The following is a 23,766-nucleotide window of genomic DNA, read 5'->3' on the forward strand; positions in this document are numbered from 1 at the left end:
CAAACTTTTTGAAGTCAGTCTCACTGTTGCTACCTCTTCTCTTTCTCTTTGTGCATCTCACCTTCCTGCTACAGCTACCTTTTCTCCTCAGTCATCCCTCCACTTCCAGATCCCTCCCACCACTTTATCTTCACCACCTCCTTTCAGATGTGGGATCCTCAGCTCCCATTGGAGCTTTCTTGGAAGCTCAGACTCTCCTCTTTGTACCACCTATGTCCTTAAGTGGGAACCTTTGTCCCTGAAATCCAAATGTTAGCCTGTGAGTAAGAGCACATTCCAGTTGTCACCCATTTATCACAGTTCTGCCCAATACTTTTGTCCAGGCTGCAAAGTAAATAATAGTAAGTATTGGTCACGGGAAGAGTTACAAACACTAGTATGTTCTGGAAGCCGCCATTAAGAAATGCTCACGTTTAACATCAAAACACCTCAGGAGGAAGTGCAAGGGGAGATAAAAAGGTAGACTGACTGCACACAGAGCCCTCATACTGCTGAAAGAATTGCTTGTTGCAGCAGAGGTGCTAAAGCTCTGCATGGACACACAAGCTGGATTTGCCTCTCAAGCCAGCAAGGGACTTGAAGTTTTTTCACAGACAATTACAAACTGAATCTGAAATTTTATGATGTCCAATCATTTAATTAATCCTCCCAAAAGAAAGTTACCTGACTGGCTTCAAGCACATTAATCTGACCACCAAAACCAGGAACACACAGTACTGAGTGGCAAGGAGAAAATATTTTGTTTGACCTGACAGAAACCCCAAGTCTGCCTATGTCTCAGCCACACCATGTCAGGCTGGTTTGGTTTTCTACCTCTACTCACCACCAGCCGGCACTGCAAAACACTTCTCTTGACGGCCACTGTCGTTTTTCCATTGTTCCCTGAGCTCCAGATAATGGTCTATTTTTGTAGGGGCAGACCTCCAAGAATTTCAGATGTTTGCAAAGGGGAGCTGTGGATACGACATACTATTCTTATTCAATACCTTTTTGCAATCAACAAAACATTTACCTCCCTATTGCCTCATGCGTGCAGCTGTCTGTTGAATAATCCCTAAATTTAAATATAAGGTGGAAGGGGAGGAAAGCATAATTATTAAATCAAAGAGTAACTAATACATTCTCTCCTTTTATTATGACAGTATTTCTCCCATTTTTCCTTTCAGTTAACTTAATGTCCTGTAAAGGCTCTTTAAAGGAAGGATTTGCACACTACAGTGGGAATGAGGAAAGATGAGATTTAACACCACAACTTTTAAACACAAAACTTGAGACTGTGGTAAATCTTCAAATGATTGGTTGATCTTGTAAGACACCGTTCAAAGCTGCAATTGAAAGACATTGGAAATATTCATTACACATCCCACAGATATAATAGTGAGTCTTGTGACAGTTATTACTGCTGACAATTTAGCACATAAAAGTCAAGAAAGCATCAGAAATACATTTCTTCTGTGTATAAAACTAACAACAAGATGAATTTAGGGATGAAATCTGATATTTTAACTTTCTCTAAAAATATCATTCATACAGGTACTGGCAGCTGCTAACATGGAAATTATTGAAAAAAGAACAAGATACAGACGAGCTGAGACTGTCGCCCCCATGTATCTCTTTCTCAGACAGACGGTTTGGAAGGTCTGACTTTCATCCTGCCTTTCCTCATTGCCTTATACAATGTAATGTTCAAACTAGGGAAATTAGAAAGCACCTCTAAGTCAAACAGTGTCTGAAATCTGCCCACAAATTGGTTCTCCTTGTCCAACCTAAATTTCATAGCCCACAGAATAACAGTGTCATTCTTGCACAAGTGATCAAAAGTTAGCAGGAGCTCATCCAGGAAGGGATGATGGTAAACTACATCAGCAGCCATAATGTAGTCAAAGTGACACGAAGCTCTGGGAAAGTTCTTTTCCAGATCAATGCCCCAAGACAACTCCTTTACACAAGGCCGGTGCTTGCTTTTCAGTTTTGTATTTTGGAGAACATTGTGCTGAAGATTTCCAAGCAGTTCTGGCAAATCAGTGGCAGTCACAAGTGCACCTGTGAAAGGGAGAAGACAAATGCAATCTTTGAATACACTCCAAGACTGAGTAAAAGCCCATTCTCAAAACACACAGCACGAGGAACTGAACGCTCTCACTGGGGCGTACAGAACACTGTAAAAGCTCCCAATAGCTTTTAGTCATTGTGCTTAAAATAACATTTGGTTTACAGTAGTTATACTCTACAGATTGCCATCTAAATGCAGCTGTCCATGGGTGTGGAGAAATCAAATACTATCTGTGCCTTGATATCATTTTGGTTAGAAGTACAGTGAGAGATTAGAGATTTAAGATTACCAGTTACTAACTCCAGAAAGTCAACACGAGATTTAGGCATTACCTCAGGTTCTTCCCCTTCAACATATAAAGAAGCTTTCTCAGACTATTGAAAGCTAAAATTCAATTAAAATGCAGGAGTTACTGATTTGGATTACTCTACAGAAAGATCAGGCTGCCATGAAAGAAAATACAACAGTGTCTGTAGCAGAAAAATCAAGGATCAGTTGCTCAAAGTTTCTGAACACAAATGCAAAGGAAGTGAGCTGGCATCAAAGAGATGTTTGATCAATGTAAGATGATGCATTGATCATGCCTGCATCTGGCTTCATCCTGTTGCCTCTGACATCTTGTCAGGTCACTAATCTCTTATTTTGGTCCCCTGCTTAACATTGTTAATGGCAATATCATCTACAGGGACCTGCTCTTACTGCACCCATGCATTTAGAGTTTTACAGACAGAAATAACAGAACAGGTTTCCAAGCAACCCTGCTGGAATACACTTTTTCTTTCTCTTAGATTTCAAGCAATTATGTTTTAGAGGAACTGAGCCCTTCAGTATTCGTCTTGGAGATGTTTCCAAGAGCATGGGAGCAATGGTATATACTCACCCAATAAGCTGGCTACTACGGAGACCAACCCAGTTCCAGCTCCAATTTCAATCACATTTTTGTCAACCAAATTGTATTGTTTAGAATTGGTTTCCAAAAAATAACACAGAACAAGAGCCTGCAGGGGAGGGAATCCATAAATATACTGAACAAATAAATGAAATAAAAACCTTTGCTAAACATGCATAGTAATTTATAAGCATGCAAAAATGTTTTGTAATTTCATGCCTGCTCAAATGAGCAATATTCATTCAAACCTTGTCCTGAAAGGATCACGACTTACTATGATCTTTGAGCTCTATAGGCTGACAAAATAAATGCTACTACATGCTTCAGCATAGGCTTGCAAAGCATTACAGCCAGAAGGAATGACTGCAATTATCTAATCTGTCACGCTGCATAACATGAGCTGTAAAATTCCAGTCAGCAATTCCTGCTTATAACTGCACTTACTTCTGGTTGAGTTAAAACGTGTCCTTCACAAAGACTTCTTCATGTAAGTACTGCTTGTGAGAGAAAATCCACAAGTCTTGATAGACTTTTCCAACAGTTAATTATTACTAACAATAATTAATTACCATAATGATTCAAAACGGGACAATAGATTTACCCCTCTACTTTCAGTTCAGTTTCTTTTCAGTTTTAATGTGTGCCTTGTTAAGCATAACAAACCTTTCTAGCAAACAAAACCGCATAGCTCACTACAACTGATTCCTTATATATGCATTCATAAACTGTGACTAAAAAGCTTCTCCAGCTTTTCTGTCCTGTCTCACACTGACCAGTGTAGAAATACCAATCACTGCTTTCATTCCTCTCTCAAAGATATTTTCCAGCTTCTCCCCCTTATTGTTTTCCACACTTAGAAAATTTCATAGTCTCCATTGACAATTATGTATTTTGGTTGCCACATCATCTGGCAATACAGATGACCACTTCGGAAGACAACTATTAGTGGTTGTTTGGCACTGCAAAATTAAGCTCTTAGCTTTACTTTAACAGATTAAGAAATTGAAGGAAAGGAGCAGAAGGAATATTGATTCAGTAAGTGATAGAAATTCAACATTTTTGCTTTCTGCCTCAACTCAGACCAAAAATCAATGTATTTTATATGAACTTGCAGATACCTCGTAATCAGCAAAGCTTTGAAATAGAAATAGGCTTGTGAGCACCAGGTTCCTAAAAATTGTGTCTGATGTTTGCCTGGCTTTCTAAAACACATCCTATTAAGATTTCTTGTTAGTTCCATATATTAGGAATATCATTTCTTCTCTCTGTGTCTTGCCATATTCTGCTGTTAAAGAACCTATGTAACCCAGCTTCCTTTCCGTGAATCATGCAGAAGCTTTATTTTCCTTAAAGTTTCTGCCTTCTTGACGAATCTGGTTGACATTTTTCAGATTTTAAATAGTTCAGGGTGGAAGAGGAAGGAAGAATTTGAAGAGACACAGAGGGATTGCTTTCCTTCCACAGAAAAACTAAACTTTCACAGAAAAAAAAAAAAAAAAATGCTTTTCAGAATAGCCCTTGATTTTGTGAGAATATTTTGACAGTCAGCCAACCTTGCCTTGAAGACATGCACTGAGGCTGCTAAGGGATACTGTGTAAATGACTTGTCCAGTTCTGCTAAGAGAAGGAAAAATGTTTGGAAGTCAAAGCAGCAGGTTTTGTTAACTCCCTTGGATGAATTATGGCCATACTTCTCAAAAATAGTACAGTGTCAGAGGCTAATACTGTAGGGACAGCAATGAAGCCTCTTAGGTTTTAGTCCCCTCCATCCTATAAGAGCTCCCAGAGAACCTTCCCATTTCAGAGAAGTTCTCTGACTGATACAAGTGTTAATAGTGCATCGTGGCACCTCCCTGACTGCAGCAGTTTTTTTCACTCTCACTTAATTCTTTTAAATTAGCTATTCAAAGACTATCAGCTGCATTGCACATGTTCAAAACCTCAAAGAATGTTCTTTCTGTGGTAGATATGTTGATAGTTCTTATATCTTTAAGGTCTCCCCCAAAATAAATCATTCTATGATATCAAGAGCCATGAGTGATATTTCCTGAAGACAAGGGTTCACTCCCACAGAGATGTCTTGCTGTTAATGAAACTGGAAGCTCTGAGTGAATCTCTTCCCATGGCCGCCTCTTTACAAGGTAAATTTGTTTCTCACATAAGTAGGCTGAATAGCTTCTCTGAGTGTTAATACCTTGTGAGCTCACATCGTAACTGTTTCTGCTACCCAGATCTGCTTGCTATATAGCCAATTATTTAAGAAATGTTCAGAAATGTAATTTTCTCAGGACTACCATATTTCCTTCAAAGTTTGCTTCTTGGCCAGTGGAATCAAAAGTTTTTGGCAGAAGAGGGAAGGGGCATCAAAACACACATCTTATATGACAGGGGCACAAACAAGAAATAGCATTTAAGCTTTGAGAACCAAGAATGCATAGGAAACCAGGAAACATAGGAAACAAGGCTAAATTCAAGTTTGGAGGTTGTAGAATGGAGACAGAGAAAGCTTAGAATCTTTTCCTTGGTTTCACATCCTGTAACAAAACAGTTATCATGAAAACCAAATTAAAAGTACTAGAATACTCCAAAACTGAAAAATAATAATGCAATGTAAATTTTTTACCGATGGCCAGACAACTGCCCCATAACAGTCAGTGGCTTCTGTAATCCTTATCTCGTGGCCAGCAAAGTGAAAGCCTTCCCAGGCCTTATGAGTTATAACAGTAGGAAAAAAACGTCTTCTCATGATTTCTGCAACTATCTGTTCATCTTCTTTTTCCCCTGGAAGCACAAATACAAAAGGTCAAAAGGACTGAGAGGGCTGATAATGAAACTACCAATTTATATTTAAAAGCTGATCTGGAAGCAGGAATTTGAATTATGTTTGTGAATAAAAATGCATTGTACCATTAATGTTTAACATGATACATGGGAAGTCTCCTGAATTCCAATTGAAGTTTACAGTTTATGACTACATAAAGCAATTTTTTTCCTGTTTTGCTGAAGAAGCCAAGTTCAGAAAAAGTGAAGAAAAGAAGTGAAATGTTACCATATATTGCTTTCCAATTCAGCAATCCAACGGAAATTCTTTTAACTTTTTTCCACTTTAAGAACAGCTGCCTTAATATTTATTCTCATAGTCTTATGTGCCTGGATTTTATCATTATTATTTTCCATATCCTTTTATTGTTCATTTTCCCCACATTATGGTTCTTTTTGACAGTAAACAAAAGGAACCTCAATATCATTTAAAAGTCTGTCACAAGATCCTAGCAACACAAATTATGACAGACAGAAGAGAAAGCACTACTGTTGTCAGGAAAGCTTATCCACCCACCCCAAACTGAGCCTTGTAAAAGGGATTCTTTCCAGTTGGCTTGATATCCTGAATGCCATCCTTGTTGCTATGTGAAGGATATTTATGATAGCTAACATAATCCAGGACAACTCTTTTACAGGAGAGGATTCATTTGTTTTTAGCTAAATATCAAGCCAGCTTCAGTTTTGCCATCATCCCACAAAGCTGCACCACCACAATGTTGCAAATAACATGTAAATGAAGCTCTTCAAAGCATTTTCTTAGCAAAGTATAGAATCGTTCCAAGTTTTCATAGTAAATTTGCTTTCACAGCCAAATACAATCTCTTGGCAAATTAGCTAAAGCAAAACATGTTTACAAGCTGCACCTCCTAGAAAGCATGCTAGAGATTTGATAACTGGGTTACCATCTTTTCCAAAGCAGAGTTCCTCCATCAAGCCCCCAGTTACCATACAAATCACACATATCAACATCTGGATAACATAACACAGAAGCAGCAGACCCACTGGCTATTAAAATGAAAACATTTGATTTATCATCAGCATAAAAAAACATTGGTCTACCATCCTTCAGAAAATTTACAGAAACCACTCAGTATGGTATGGGTAGCAGCTGTTGGCACTACAGAAGACTCTACTCATTTTCTTCCCCCTCAAATAAACTGTAGTCACAAGACATAATGGCCTTCAGTGCTGTCATTTGCTCTGCTGTATGCTTTGGTATCCTTACTGCCATAACCATTGAAGAGAGAAAACTCTCACTCTCACCCCCTTCCCTGGAAGTTTTTTTGGGGGTTGTGTGTTTTTGTTTGTTTTTGTTTTTAATAAATAAAGTGATGGTATTCCAAGAAATTGCTGGGAAAAAATACTAGTCATGGGATACAGCAAAATTAAAAATAAGATTATACATATACTACTGGAAAGAAACTTATATAATTTTATAAAGGTAAAATAAATAGTCTGAACACTGAAACTATATTTTAAGATGTCAGGAACTACGTACTATGTGGCCAGCACATTACATCTTCTGCAAGCCTTTAATGTTGAGAGAAAGTGCATATGTCATTGTGCCTGCCAGCAGGAAACTATACAAACATGAGTGAAGTGCCAGAGAAATGCTGCTCTAGGACCAAATTCATCTTTTCTTACAAAAAAATAATATGAGGTTTTCTTATTACAAATATCATAAGTGTATTTAATTTACCATCCTGAGTCCAGGCATACTAGATCTAGACTGCTTTTAATCTTCTCTGACTGCTTAGAGCAGTCTGATCTTTTTCTGTGATCAGCACTAGCTGTGAAAGTAAAAAGCTATTTCTTCTCTTACCTCTCAATTTATTTTATTTTTTGATTCTTCTTCCTTTCACATCTGTTTTGAATTCAGTTTTGTTGAGAAACCCTAAGTTATTAAGCCTCAACTTACAAAGCTTCTGCCAAAAGATCTATAAAACTTTAGAATTATTACTGCTACCCCTCCAGTGTTCAATAAATGTTTCCCATCTATTTTTTTATACTTTCAGTAATCTTTCTACCTAAGAGTTTGTAAACCACTGCTCCCTACCCGGGATAAGCTGTCCACACTCCCAAAAGAAGACTCCCAAATCCACAAATTAATAGCACCACTTAAATCTTTGGTCATCTTATTCCTTTGGTATTTCCACAGGTAGGATATCTGGAGAAGATTATGTAACACTTATAACACTTATGTAACACTCTCCTATTCCCCTTCCCCCCCCCCCCCTTTTTTTTTTCCTTCCCTTCAGGAAGATATTATCAGAAGGGATGGAAAGAGGACCCAGGAAACTACAGGCCTGTCAGTCTGACCTCAGTGTCAGGGAAGCTCATGGAACAGATAATCCTGAATGCCGTCACGCGGCACTTCCAGGACGACCAGGTAATCAGGCCCAGTCAGCATGCATTTATCAGAAGCAGGTCCTGTTTTTTGAACCTAATCTCTTTCTGTGACAAGGTGACATCTCAGTGGATGAGGGAAATGCTGTGGATGTGGTCTACCTAGACTTCACAGTACGGCTTTTGACACCATTTCATTCTCCCAAAGAAGCTGGCTGCTCATGGCTTAGACTGGCGTACGCTTCAATTGGGTTAAAAAGTGGCTGGGTGGCCGGGCCCAAGGAGTCATGGTGAATGGAGTTAAATCCTGTTGGAGGCTGGTCACCAGTGGTGTCCCCCGGACTCACGTTTGAACCAGTTCTCTTCAATATCTTTATCAATGATCTGGATGAGGGGATTGAGTGCACCCTCAATAAGCTTCCACATGACACCAAGTTAGGCACAAGTGTCAACCTGCTTGAGGGTAGAAGGGCTCTGCAGAAGGATCTGGATGGGCTGGACTGATTGGCTGAGGTCAACTGCATGAGGTTCAACAAGGCCAAGCATCAGGTCCTGCACTTGGGGTACAACAACCCCAGGCAATGATGCAGGCTGGGGGAAGAGTGGCTGTAAAGCTGCCCAGCAGAAAGGACCCCTGGGGATCATTGGTCAGTAGTCAGATGAGTATGAGCCAGCAGTGTGCACAGGTGGCCCAGAAGGCCAACAGCATCCTGGCTTGTATCAGAAATAGCATGGCCAGCAGGACTATTGACCAACTGATGTCATCTACCTGGACTTCTCTAAGGTCTTTGACACAGTCCCACATGACATCCTGGTCTCCAGATTGGAGAGATATGGATTTTATTGGTGGACCATTCAGTGGATAAAGAATTGTCTTGAAGGTTGCACACAGAGTGGTGATGGATGGCTTTATGTCCAAGTGGAGGCTTGTGATGAGTGGTGTCCCTCAGGGGTCTGTCCTGGAACCAATACTGTTTAGTATCTTTATCAATGACATAGTCAGTGGGATTGAGCGCACCCTCAGCAAGTTTGCAGATGGCACCAAGCTGAATGGTGTGGTTGATACAGTAGAAGGAAGGGATGCCATTCAAAGGGACTTGTGCAAGATTGAGAATTGGGCCCACATGAACCTAATGAGGTTCAACAAGTCTAAATGAAGGGTGCTGCACCTGAGCCAGGGCAATCCCAGACATGAGTACAGACTGGAGAAGAGCTCATTGAGAGCAGCCCTGCAGAGAAGGACTTGGGGGAGCTGATGGACGAAAATCTTGACATGAGTTGGAAGTGCACACTTGCAGCCCAGAAGGCCAACTGCATTCTGGGCTGCATCAACAGAGGAGTGGTCAGCAGGGCAAGGGAAGTGATTGTCCCCCTCTGCTCTGCCCTTGTGAGGCCTCACTTGGGAATACTGTCTCCAGGTCTGGAGGAACCAGCACAAGAAAGATGTTGATCTGTTAGAACAGGTCCAGAGGAGGGCCACAAAGATGATCAGGCCTCTGAAGAAAGGCTGAGGGAGCTGGAGATATGCAGCCTACAGAAGAGAAGGCTCTGGGGTGACCTCATTGTGGCATTTCAGTACTTAAAGAGGACTAAAAATAAATAAATAAATAAATAAATAAATAAATAAGATGGAGAGCAACTCTTTGCTCAGTCAGATAGTGACAGGACAAGGGGGAATGGTTTTAAAGTAAAAGAGGGGACAGAGATTAGAGCCTAGGAGGAAATTCTTCACTGTGAGGGTGGTGAGGCACTGGAACAGGTTGCCCAGAGAAGCTGTGGATGCCCCATCCCTAGAGATGTTCAAAACCAGGTTAGAAGAGGCCCTGAGCAACTTGATCTGGTGGGTGGCATCCCTGCTTATGGCAGGAAGGTTGGAACTAGATCTTTAAGGTCCCTTCCAACCTGAGCCATTCTATGATTCTATGACAAGGGAAATGATTATCCCCTGTACTCAGCTCTGGTGAGGCCTTACCTCAAATACTGTGTTCAGTTTTGAGCCTCTCACTATGAGAAGGACATTGAGGTGCTGGAGTGTGTCTAAAGAAGGGCAACGAAGCTGCTGAAGTGTATAGAGAACAAGTTTTATGAGGAGTGGCTGAGGGAGCTGGGGTTGTTTAGTTTGGATAACAGAAGGCTCGGGGGAGACCTTATTGTATTCTACAACTACCTTAAAGGAAGTTGTAGAGAGGTGGGGACTGGGCTCTTCTCTCAAGCACCAAGTGATAAAATGAGGGGCAATGTCTTCAAGTTGCACCAGGGGAGGTTTAGGTTGGGTATTAGGAGAAATTTCTGTACTGAAAGGGTTGTACAGTATTGGAATGGGCTGCCCGTGGAAGTAGTCACCATCGCTGGAGGTCTTCAAGAAACTTAGATTTAGAACTTAGTGGCATCATTTAGTGGTGGAGTTTAGTACTAGTTTAAAGATTGGACTAGATGATCTTAGAGGCCGTTTCCAACGTGAATGATTCTACAATACTATTCTGGAGAATCAGAAAAAGTATTTGTTTCATCAGAAACATGTGGAAGACAGGCCCTCATGAGTAATTTAATCAGGACCAGGAGACTAATTACAAAATAAGTACTGTAAATCTTTAGTTGGATTTGGTTACTTCCACGTAAGTCTCTCTTCACACTCCAAAAAGCACTCTTCTATTTTCTGCATTTTTTGTGTAACTGCTTACAGAGAAGTCAGAACAGAAAAATAACAAACTAGCAGAACATGTTTTGTGTAAGAAGAAAATTGTTATCAGTGTAAGCAAAATCCAAGTGAAATTAAGTCTTTTAATACCTGTAAACATTGAGAAAGTTCTGCTGGTTCTACTTTGATCAAACTTGATGTAAATAGCAGATAGGAAGTTACTCTCCTGGAATTGTTCATCTGTGTTAGTCCTTATTCACTTGTTCAGGAAGGTAACTACCTGGAGTTATGACTCAATGATTTTAATGATATTTAAAGAGTACAAGAGCTGAGTCATCAGTAGAAAAAGGTCAGATGAGAAGAGGAGCCTTCTCTGACCTGGCTCTCAGTTCTTGTACATAATGGGCATTTCCAGCAATATTACTTAAGCACCCATAACAAAATATTGGAACATAAAAGTCAGCTAGGACTGGTTTCTTGCTTCTTCATTTACCTGGATTTGAGTGGGTTCACTCTTCCTTTGTGATTTGAAGAGGCATGGATATGTCTCTATAAACATAGAATGATTTTCTTCAGTCTATTCATCTCTTTGCTTATTAATGTAAGCACAGAAACCACTGGAATTTCAGGTACTAGAACCTATTTACATTTATAAGAGACAGTTTGACCCTATTCATTTAGCATAGGGAAACTGAGATAATTTTTTTAATGAAACAAATAGCACACCTCTGGCCTTGAATTGTTCGATTGTTCTTGCTCACAAAGAAATTCCTGTCTATAGATTCCCCAAATCCTTCTTGAAACAGAATCTGAACTTCGTAGTTTCATAAGATTTTCTGCCTAATATGTTAATGACTTAGAGAGTCCTTTGAAATATTTCAGGTATGTTTATCATAAAAGTTTAATGTATTTGGAGCATGTTCTTTGAACTCCCTTGATTTTCAATTGATATGAGGGCAGGAGAGTCTCATACAGTTGACATACAATCTTGCGCTACATCAAAGACACCATTAAGAAAACAGTGTAAACATCATTCTCAAAGGCAAAGCAATCATCATTATTATAACTGAAATGTGAACATAGTTTTCCAAAGAGACATAATAAATCATGTGGAAGACGGGAGTTCTGAAGTTAGTGGCAGGTTGGTTACGGAAATGCGTGACAAGCCTCAGAATCTTGTGTAGGGAACCAGAGAATTTTGCTGACACATTCAAATGTCAGACAAAATGTTTCATATTTGCAGAAAACCTAAAGAAAGAGAAGGACATAAATTTTACTGAGACTGAGATGGAGAAGTGGCGAAGGGAATGCAGAGAGAGATAACAAAAGCATAGTCTAGGTCAGAATGAAATGAGCTGCAAATTACAGCATCTTTTTCTTTATCAACGAAGGAAATTACAAGAATCGGCCTTAGGCTAACTTTATCTGCACACTGTTTGCTTGTAATGAGTAGAAATAGTACTTGTTTAGAAACATGCTAGATAATAAAGATTGTACTTGGGTAGTACACAGCCCCATTAGGAAACAATAATCTTAAAGTTCAGTTTACAGATGGTACACTCCATCAATTATTAGAATACGTTAAAACTCTGCATAAAGAATGATACTCCCTGCATTAATGCATTCTGCGCTGAATAAAAAGGAAGCAAAGACAACACCATTAAATGGTACTTAAAATGCAGGAAAAGCAGCAAAGAGGCTGAATTAAAATTAAGTATATATTGATACCATTTGTCTAGGTATCTGAATTACAATGTGGCTTTAAAACAAATTGAAGTAAAATGACATTTCCATATGGAAGCTGTGAAGACTATATTAGCGGTCCGTATCTCCATTTTCTGACTCGCTCACAAATAGCACATAGAGTAACAAAACGTCCTCCAAGTACTTTATTAATGGATTAGGACAGCATTAATCTGTAAAAGAATAGTTTCGCCCAGTGATTTACCAAAAACAATTTACAGAGGGGAAAAATCATAGATTAGTGTCTTTCAAACTGGCTGGCCTGACCCTATTTACTTTCTTAAGGTCAAATGGTGTCACAGCCCAAGGTGGTAATTGTGTATGCAAAGGAAATAAGACCCAACCATCTTCTACTTCTCTCCTGCTTTGATGGATCTTCTCCAACTGGCAAAAGGAATGAAATCCAAGCCTTCAGCATGAACTTGACCTGACAAAGTTCACCCCTACAGCAACATTCTTCCCTTCTTCAGAAGCAATATACTCTCACCTGTAGAGTTTAGATTTAAAATTTACCATTTTGATCTGTATTTACAAGTATCTTGACAACTTTGTATCAACAGCTGTGAAGACATACGTGGTTATTCTAAGACTTCTCAGCAACTGTCTCTGAGTTTGATGAACATAGGACGATACCTGCACCGACATACTGGGTGACTAACACATGAAAGTACCAGGAATTCATGGTAGCCAGGCCTCCTCAGAACTCTCCAGTATGAATATACACAGATGGAGATATCCAAAGTAAGAATTCCAGATGTATTTTATATATATAGCATATGCAGTACATGCACATATATGTTATATATAAAAATATAAAATAGGTATCTATATATCTCAGTGCCAAGAACACACCGACAGAAAGATCAGTAAGAGTAGAACTGCAACTAGTTCCACAACTGTAAGAGATGACTGGAGAAGAGTAGCCTCATTATAATGATGAGAAATATCAAAATGTAGCCCTGTGAATTAATCTGAGTATTTCTAATTGCTCAGAAGAACTTTACCCCAAATCTACATTAGCTCCCACATCCAAGGGGCTCTGAAGCCTCCTATTTTTTACTGAGCTACTGATATCTCAGGATCAAAGCCCTGGTCTCATAAACATTACAGATAGCTCCATGGAAACATACACAGTCCTGAATCACAGAACAGTCCCCAAATTCCAGGTGACATCACTTTAGTATCTTCATTTCCTTCCATCTATTTCACTCCATTCCATTGAAGCCTAAGGACCCTTAAAGGAAACGGACAGGAGGGAAATTTAACCATGCCCTTGACCTTTCATAAGTCAGATGTAACCTTGACCTTTCTAAGAACATAAAGCAAAGTACTGTTCCAGAAGATTCACTTATCTAAACTTCATTACTAATTTTTTCCTGTTTTCATCCCTACTTACAAAGACAGAGATGATCAGGTAACTGAGTGTAGGCATTCCAGTACATTCATTCCACGCTCAGCCTGCTAAAGTGATGGCAATGACAAGGTATATTACATCGATTAATCTGAGGTATTACGTCAGTGTAATATAATTATTGAAACTTCATACTTTGAAATGCAGAAATACAAAACTGCCACCCACGGGCAGCCTCATCTCAGCCAAGACAGAAAATGCACTTTGCACAAGGAGACAAGAACAGGAGAGGGGTATACTCTCTAGCAGCCAGTCTATGTATTTATCCAGGTTTGAGAGGTGCCTTTTCAACATGAAATTTACACCATCGATATCCCAGCCTCATGTAAGTCACAGGGCATCTAAAGCCATTAGAAGGCTGAAAATAGAAGTACTGAAGGCAGACTCTCTCACGAACACATAATGAATTCAAATGTGCTGAGTACTTCCCTTATTACTTAACGATGTTTGTCCATCATTGAAAACATCTTCAGGTCTATGCTCAGCAGCTATTTAATTGCTAAAGATAAATAAATGATTTCCCTTTGACTACAAAAGCAGGCTGTTTTCTTAAGTTGTATGGTTTAACATATATTAGAAAAGGCTGACAATTTCCTAATAGGTAGGAAGGATCTGGATGAGTAATTTAGATACCATAAATTGTTGTCTAGCCTAATCTTCCACATCTCTTACCTTGCCTTTACAAAAGGGCTTTGTGCAAGTGGAGTTCCTATTTTCTTCTAAAAACATGGCAGAAGACTCCACATACCATGGCCAGTGGAAGAGAAAGGATTCCAACAAAACGCCTGCCAATTTTCCCCAGCAATAACTTTGGGTTTCTAAAAAAATTATTTGAAAAAAGGACCTGAAAGTAACCTAAAAACATAAATCCATGAAAACATATGACCTTTTTGTAAAGTAGTTGAGAAATACTTCATTTATTGTTGAAATGCAACTACTATAAAGGGGAAAGATGTGAAAACCAAAGACGGGCACATGGCTGAGAAGGAAGAATACATTACAGACTTCTCTAAACAGTTAATTCATGCTTTGATTACTTAAGTGTTGCCACCAACTTCTGTTCTACCAACAGACATGAAAGTTTCCGCTCAAGTTTACTAATGCCTTCATTAAAAGCTGGTTTACTTGCTGGGGGAAAGAAAAGGAACAGATAAGTTTTAAATCAAATTACTACAGCTCGTGCTTACTGTACCATACGAATGCTGCTACTTTCAGACAAAAGAACTTAGAGCCAAGTTTCTGCAAGACAGCAGAAGTGTGAATTTAGTGGTAAGGTATTTTTAACATCATAGAATCATTGAATATCCCAAGTTGGAAGGGACCCACAAGGATCACTGAGTCCAACTCCTGAGTCCCCAAAGGACCACCCAAAAAGAAAAAAAATCAGACCATATGTCTGAGAGCATTGTCCAAACACTTTTTGAACTCTGGCAGGCTTGGTGCTGTGACCACTGCCCTGCAAAGCTTGTTTCAGTGCCCGACCACCCTCTTGGTGAAGAACCTTTTCTGATATACAGCCTGACCCTCCCCTGTCCCAGCTCCATGCCGTTCCCTCGGGTCCTGTCGCTGTCCCCAGAGAGCAGAGCTCAGCGCCTGCCCCTCCGCTTTCCTCATGAGGAAGCTGCAGGCTGCCATGAGGCCTCCCCTCAGCCTGCTCTGCTCTGGGCTGAACAAACCAAGGGACCTCAGCTGCTCCTCATATGCCTTGCCCTCTAGACCCTTCACCATCTTTGTAGACCTCCTTTGGACACTCTCTAACAGTTTTGTCTTTCTTATACTGAGGCACCCAAAACTGCACACAGTACCTGAGGTGAGACTGCACCAGCACAGAGCAGAGAGGGAAAATCCCTTGACAGGCTAGCCATGCCGTGCTTGATGCACCCCAGGATGTGGCTGGCCCTCCTGGCTGCCAGGGCACTCTGCTGTCTCATGTTCAGACTATTCTGATTTTCCATGATGGTGCAATTTACAGCTAGTCACTTCTTATGTGGGTTATCCTCAAGTCTTACTTTACATTACCTCTTTTCATCTTTATTTCTTTGGAGATAGCTTGTCACCTAAGAGGAATAAAATTTGTGTTCTGATACTTCAGGTCAAACCTGCACTAATGGTGTTACTTCAAAACATACTACTCATATATATATACACACACACACACACACACACACACACGCATATATATATACACACGTTTTTTGATAGTAGAATTAGAGTTTTTGTTTGTTCAATACAGATATATAATTTAAAGCTAAAAAAGAGGAGGATGAAAGAAGGGAAGGCAGGTGGTAGAAAAAAAGTCCTTAAACATAATATAAATAGGTTGACTTTTTAACCAGCACTGTTAATTGCAAAGTCCTCTATATAAATAATTGTTTGGCATTTTAAACACTCAAAAAACAGAGAAATTGAGTTTGGGCCTTCTTCAGGAGGATTTGAATTCATACCTGGCTACCCTGAAGAATCAGGTGGATCCCCTTCCTTCCACCACCATTAAAGGTGGGCCAGAAGGAAAAGAAGACTGCAAGATTCGTGGCCAGAAGGACAACAAGCAAGGAAAAGCCCAGCTACAAACTGAACACTCAGTTGTGAAAAGGCAGGTTTGGGCTCTATGCTCTGGTCTCAGGATGTTTTTCCTATTTCATAGCAAAGTCTTTGAAGTCAGTGGAAAACGGTTAGCAAAAGGGGAAGAGAAAGTTAAGAAGTGTCCTTAGAAGTAACCCAGGAAATGGGAACAAGACACTAAGTCACTCCCTCTTCCCAGCTGAATATCTTAACTTCTAAGTTACAGGGTTAGGCTGCTTCTCACTTGCCTCAATTCCAACCATGTCCCATTTAAGGCATCTTTCTGGACTTCACCCAGAGACTTGAACTGATGGCAGGAATTGCCATCAATGAGGACATCTGTCAAGCAGGGGGAGGAGAGGGAGCTTGTCTTTTATAAAATGCTGGAAGATATGTGAAGGTTACCAGGTCAGCATTTTCTCAGATATTTATGGATTAAAAACTGGGCCCGAGCCAAGTGAAGTGAGATGAAGTGTCAAGGACATGTATGCCTTGCAAACTCTCTCTCCTCCTTTTGTCTCAGAGATAAAATTATTCTGGGGTGAATGCAAATAATACAACTGTTGCAAGTAATTTAGGTGTCAAGGGATTCTCCCTCTCTGCTCTGTGCTGGTGCAGTCTCACCTCAGGTACTCTGTGCAGTTTTGGGTGCCCCAAGAAGTGAAGGCAATGGTAGAATCTGATCTCAGAAAAGTTTAGCCATGGAGAGTAAAAGCTAGTGATCTCAAGAGAAATCGTGAGAGGAAAGAAGAGAAAAGAAGCATCTAATGATGTAGATGTGATGGAGAACAGACTGGATTAAAGGCACCAGGAAAGATCAGACTGGGTGAGGACCTACCTGTAAATTGGGAACTGGTAGTAATTGGAACCATAAGGAATTTTAACTTAAAGAACTTGTGACAAGCCAATTGAGATAACAGAACATGGCTGGGAAGAGCAGTGAATATAAAGGAGGGGGGGGGAAGGGGGGGGGAGGGGGGCAGGGATGTAGCAAATACAAAGAGCTCAGACTCTGAGCATGCAGAGAAACTGAACAAGAATCACAAAAAAAAACAGAGATTGAGACTGGATAGGTGAAGTTAATAAAATGGAAATGGAGAATTTGGAAGAGGAAAAGGATGAAAACAAGGAAGGCACAGGCTGAAGGACTGAACAGGTAAGTGTCCCTGCAGCAGGTTCAACACATTTCCCTCCAACACCTGGAATTGAATTTAATATGCCAAAGCCTGGTGTCAGATTAAACTGTGAAACTGAAAAGATGTCCCATTTTCCACTGATATCTCCTCATCTTCTTAAAAACTTTTGTTAAACAAAGAAGAGAACAACCTGCTATTGCTATCAACAGTTACCGATGGCTAACAGAATATATTTCTGCATTTGATCTAAAGATTCTGCACTACCAACTGATTTTGCGTACATTAGTCTGATATCCCATAACTCAAGCTATTTTAACAATTCAACAGCTTAAGAAATGACATGCAGACTCACTCCTCCCTGTCCTAAATCCTGCATGAAGGAAGTATCAATACTACAATTCTGAAAGCCAAGCATGCAGAAGCATAGCAATACCCGTGCAACTTTAACTCAGCCTCTTGTGTACTATAGAATACGTAATGACAGTCATCAATATTTCAGTCTTTAATAGTTCAGCCTTAAATATTGTATACCTCTAGGTATTTATTCCCCCAACAATCATGCCTCACTGCATAAGATCAACTCGAGCATTTCGTTCAAGTCAGGATTACACAATAGTAAGGGGAACTGCATTAAAAAGTCTCCAGAATAAGGCACTTGAACAAGGCTTTGTGTAATTGAAATCCATACCAAACCTATCAGCCACCTTCTTGTGTGATGTCAGCTTTCCAGAGAAGGTCACAATCAGGGGGACTTAATTTTCTTAGCACTTCAGTCGTAAGATGTGTAAAGACTCAGGAAAAAGCAAACAAAAAGCCCTGCAGACAGCAACAGAAACTTTCTGGAAGAAAGGACTTCCCTCCCTATGTACGTGAAATAGTTGTTCTGGAGAAAGTAACATTTTTAGACCTTTTTTTTTTTTTTATTATTGCAAATCAGTTAAATCAGCTCTCTTCCACTAATTATTATTTTTAACTATTTAAAGACTTTGAGCACAAGGCAGTTAAACTTCCTAAATATAGTGGGCTTATGCAGAGTATATGTATTAAATTCAAATTTGCCTCTTAACTAGACTAACATTATAGGAATTCCAAATTAGGGTAACATTCATCCCCTATGTTTTTTTTTTAGAAGCATGAATTTCATCTTTATCTGCATTATCTTCTCAGATCTCCAATGATATACTGCTCTTATTAAAAAATTGATTTAATTTTGTTTACAAGTCAACAGGATCAATGTTTTCATTTTTCAAAGCTTAGTTTTCCCTATTTTACAAGCACATTAACCAGTAAGAAATACGGAAATCTCTTAACATGCAATTTCGTGTTTCATTCTATTCAATTCAGAATAATAAAAGTACTAAAAAATGAATATATTCAAAAGTAAATATGTCTAGGTAAACTAGAATTCATGTGTTGCTCTTCAAAAAACAAACTTTAGTTTCAGTAAGCAAATAACTAGTTCTAAGCACCGCAGTTATGCCCCAAATTTCTTTTTCTCTGCCTGAAGGAAATTAAATATATATAGATATATACATATATGAACAGAGGTCCTCTTTAAAGGAATCAACACTTTTCCAAAAATTTACAACTATTTCTTAATATCTGAAGACCAAAGAGCAAAAGCCAGATCACTCAGGTCTAGAAAGAGCAACTTTTTTGTTGGCTGGGGAGATGAGCGGAGTCACAGAGGAGAGAGTGAGGATCATCACTATAGCACTGTCTCTTAAGAAGGCCCCCAGGACCACCTTGCTGCGCTGAATAGCTGAGCCCCAAAAACTTAGCTCTACTTGACCAGGAAACAGCTGAGATCTTAATAAGAAAAAAGAAAAAATGAACAAATAAACCCTACTTTTGCATTCAGCTGTAACATAACTAGATCCCATCCCAAAATAATACACTCTTGCCCTAAATGTTTTCTAGTCTTGGTCACCCCTAAAGATACGATTACTTGTGATGCTTCAGCATCTTCAAATTGTGTAGCCAGGAACTCACTTAAAAAAGCTGCCAACTGTCCCTGAAGTTATTTGAAGATTAGGCTCGAGGCTGTCGAGACGGAAACCGAACTTGTAATAACTGATTCTGCCTAACTGCCACTCCACAAATAAACCTCTTCTGAATAGCCTGATCGTAGCCACAGCTTCATTCCCTGGAACTAGTCATGGGCAAATAGCTGGGGCAAGTTGCCAGTCACTGGTAGGAAACTGCCAGGACCAAAGTATGCTGGCAGAGCAGATATTTACTACATAGCTAGAATACTACAACAGCGCTATCTATTGCATTTTCTGTACAAGTGCCATAAACACAATTCTTCAGGAAAAATGAATGAGAAGATAGCCTGTCAGCAAGACGCCTTGTTCCTTCTACTCAGCTAAGTATACCAAGAAAATATAGTGAAATAATGACTTTACCTGCTTGTCTCTCTAATTTTCTTATTAGTTCATTATGTAGAAGATTATGTTGTGATGATGTCAAATCCATGCTATGCCACAAGACATGGGACAGAAAAACAGAAGCCTTTCTACCTGGTAAAAATGAATAAAAATATTTTACTACTTCTTTTTCCCCACATAACACTTCACACACACACAAAGTTTACACTTGTCATGCTATAATTTGCATATATTAAAACCTTTAGAAACACAAGTATCAGTATTCAAAGCATAAAAGATCCAGAAGTCATAAACAAGTTTAACTGCTCTACCTTTAGAGAGGGGAAAAAGCAAGTAAATTCAGAGGGGGATTGCACTCTTTAATAAAACTGCTTTATGAGATTTTAACAACAGAATTAATTTAAGTCAAGTTAGTAGGCTTATAATTGTTTGAATGGGAAGGTAACAACAAATACCTGAAGGATAAGAAAAATTACACCAATCTTGAATTAACTAGCCTGGAAAGGAAGGAAACAACCAGTTAATAAAAGTGTCACATGAAAATAAGTAGGAAGCAGAAGCTATTAACTGCATGCAAAACAGAATGCATATGTGCCTGTGTATAAATAGACACAGGACTTAACATACTCAGTAGAAAAAAAAAGTAATAGGGAAAGAATGTCAAAAGGCAAAACTTAAACAAGAAGTTGCAATGTATTATGATAGCAAAAAAGAACAATGCAATTTTCAGCATCTGCGGAAAAGCAGAAAACAGCCTCAAATTCTTGACATTTTACTATCAGAAAAACACAGTTTACAGAAAAACAACAACAAAAGGTGCTCTGACAATTTTTAAGCCTTACATTCTAATATGGAAATTTGACTGATTTTTGCAGGAATGGTTACAGGAAGCATACATTTAATAGTGCTAAGATACAAGTAAATAGGGCAAGGGGCCAATGATTATATATAATAAAAAAATATATTTTTTTTCATATATATATGAAGGAAATAAAACAGTAAAAGCACAGGCTGAATATCAAGGACACTTTCTCACAGTGCAAAGCCTTAGACAGACCTACCTCTCAAGACACGGGAAGAAAGTGAACAGTAGAGAACAACCCTGTCTTGTTAGGGAGGACACACGATACTCTGTTGACTTTACCCTACAAAAGGCATCCAGGTTTCACCTTATCACTAGTGCCAGCAGCCACTAACCTATCTGAAGGTGAAAAAATACCTTATCTGGTTTCTACGCATTACTATAGCATGTAAAACAAACGTACTCCTATTGTAGTTAAGTCTATCTATGAACTTAACAATAGCAACAATATTATTTGGGAAACAGAAAAGACAGATTTTGGTAGAATTCAAAATCCTTGTATCTGTATTCAGAATAGTAAATAGCATTAGAAACCAGTGGGACATAAAGCAGTAAATGTTACATTCATCAGCTTGTCATCTACCTCAGAACTATATCAAATCAAATTTTCTTCCCATTAGAAGATAAAAGTAATGGGTTAATAATCAGTCACTTTGTATTCTGAAGTACAAGCAATGTTGCACTATAAAATCACCTTTAAAGGGAACACCTTTGGTCTTCATGGGTTCTATAGTTGTTTTTTTTTTCCTTCTAAAATTACCTTTTAAGGTACACTGAGGTACACAACCTGTCTGCCTTAGCACATTAATTCAGGAGTACTGCCAGCTACTAAAAGCCCACAGGTACAGAAGAGCTCAGTTACTGACTTACACAAAGGTAAAATGTTACAAAGTAATTTAGAGTAAAAGGCACAGGAGAATCACATCTACTGCATTTCAGTCAACATTACCTGAATCTCTTCCTCTAGCTTTCCAATGACTGCACTCTAAATAAATAAATAAATAAAATCCTTACTTGCCAGGTAGTTTCCTTCCCAGTTAGCTGCCCCTGATAGAAAAGCTCTATAAAGCGTGTTACATATTGCCAACATCCCCACACCAGCAGCAGTAATAAATCCTGACAGCTGCAGCAGGAACACAAAGTGGGCACAGGGCACCACGGTTCTCTTACGTAAGGGGACAGAAGATTTCATAACAGCAGCAGGTATCTAGTCAAGGGAGCTCCAACCAATAAAGTAACCAACTTCCACGTGACTTTTTTTTTTTTTTTTTTTTTTTTTGCAAATACAAGACAATAGCACAGTGTTAGTAACTTCTCATTGCCATTAAAAAGTAACTGAAGAGCAAAAAGAAATTCTTCAGAGACAAAGGCTTCTTCCAAGCACAAAAGGCCAACTTACCAACCAGCCAGGCAGGAATCTGTGGATATGTAAACAGGCATTCACAAAACAATGTGGAACTGTACCAATGTACAAAACCTGAAAAGTTGTAGTCCACTTCAAAGCCAAATATTTGATGTATAGACAGCTGACAATGTACATAAATACACATGCATCGCTCCTCTCTTGCATATACAAGACATAAATTTGCTCAACAGATTGCAGTTACTGCCACTGGAACAAATACAGGTGTCCTTAAGATTTCTCTTACTTCAGAATGTCATATCAATACAGGACAGGAACTCTCTCTTACTTTACCCATTTTTTTAGTAAAATTGGATTCCAACCTCAACTGGGGTTTCTAGGTGCCGTTGAAAAGTAATTATTGTACAAGAATACTGAACAAGCCTTACAGAGAACTGAAGGTCTCTGTATTTTATCACACTCACAAGAAAATAATGGCAGCTCTTCCACGTTTAGAAGCTATCAAACCACCAAGGCCTGATCTACCCTTTAAAGTAACATTCAGCAATACTTGTGATCTGCAAAACAATGCTGTAAACCAGTTGTCCAGACTAAGAAAACACTTAAAATGTGGTCTTTTTTTTTTTTTTTTTTAACAAAAGTACTATCTAAAAGGATATTTTGGGTGAAAGGGATATTCTAGGCCTAACAATTTTTTTCTCTCACAAATGATCCGACGTGAGTGCTGCAGCCAGTGGATCCGTATGCTGGGTTCTTGAAGCACTAGCAAGATCAATGTTTCCCAGGAAGCAGCCCCCGCACCGTTATTACAAACCTCCTCTCCGATGAAACTGAAGCAAGGGTGGGCAGGGAAGGAAAGTTAACAGCGTCAGGGCAGACTGGCAGAATCCAGCTGCATGGAGACGCAAAGTGAACAAAGAAAAAAATCTGGCTTTCATTCAGACAGTGACACAGAAGACCAACAGAAAGAGCAACTGATATGACAAAGGGGTTAAGCAGGAAAGCAAAATGAAAGAGAGATCATTTCTCAGATTATGTGCAGTGATGAATGCTCTAGGGTGAAATTTAAAGGACTTAAAAACCTCCATGCTACCTCTGGGCATCACTTTTGGAAAAAATTCTGTCGTTGGACATCCCCGTGTAACCAAGTTTCAAAACATCATTTGCATTCAGAACATAAGCAATTATTGTTATAGATCATAAGAATTTACTGTACTATTTTTTGTGACATATTATGAGGGCTTATCCTATATCATGAGTGATTCAACAAACAACATGACTTTAAACACAAAATTTTCAAGGCAAGCATGATGAAGGGAATAAGGAAAACAAAACTAATTGAACTGATTTTCCTTCTCTTAATACCTAGAAATAAACCAAGTCATGTGCAAAATTTCATTGGAATTTGAAATTCAGGAAGCATTGCACGTGATTTTAACAGCTGTCACACTTTAGATAGAAGGAATAGATGCAGAGGAATAGATTTTAGCTTAATATTATAATTTCAAAACAGAAAACATATCAAGTCCAGCTTGAGTAATTGTGCTGAC

The 23,766-nt window shown here is 39.0% G+C and overlaps 1 protein-coding gene across 3 annotated transcripts; it reads right to left on the bottom strand.

Moving 5' to 3' along the window:
• Nucleotides 1–1,109: 1,109 nt before the first annotated feature.
• On the bottom strand, nucleotides 1,110–23,457 carry LOC118162410. 3 transcript variants are annotated; one of them, XM_035318544.1, is made up of 6 exons: nucleotides 21,868–23,457; nucleotides 21,049–21,192; nucleotides 20,010–20,115; nucleotides 5,566–5,723; nucleotides 2,934–3,051; nucleotides 1,110–2,043 (listed from the first exon to the last, which is right to left on the bottom strand). In XM_035318544.1, the coding sequence occupies exons 3-6, from the start codon at nucleotides 20,077–20,079 to the stop codon at nucleotides 1,619–1,621; spliced, it is 771 nt and encodes a 256-aa protein (XP_035174435.1). In that variant the 5' UTR covers nucleotides 20,080–20,115; nucleotides 21,049–21,192; nucleotides 21,868–23,457; the 3' UTR covers nucleotides 1,110–1,618. The 3 variants fall into 3 exon arrangements, with proteins under 3 accessions (XP_035174435.1, XP_035174427.1, XP_035174443.1); XM_035318536.1 differs by having other exon boundaries at nucleotides 20,010–20,123; nucleotides 21,053–21,192; nucleotides 21,868–22,884; XM_035318552.1 differs by lacking the exon at nucleotides 20,010–20,115 and having other exon boundaries at nucleotides 21,053–21,192; nucleotides 21,868–22,884.
• Nucleotides 23,458–23,766: the final 309 nt, after the last annotated feature.

This window comes from Oxyura jamaicensis, chromosome 1, assembly GCF_011077185.1.
Source record: "Oxyura jamaicensis isolate SHBP4307 breed ruddy duck chromosome 1, BPBGC_Ojam_1.0, whole genome shotgun sequence".
Classification (NCBI taxonomy): Eukaryota; Metazoa; Chordata; class Aves; order Anseriformes; family Anatidae; genus Oxyura; species Oxyura jamaicensis.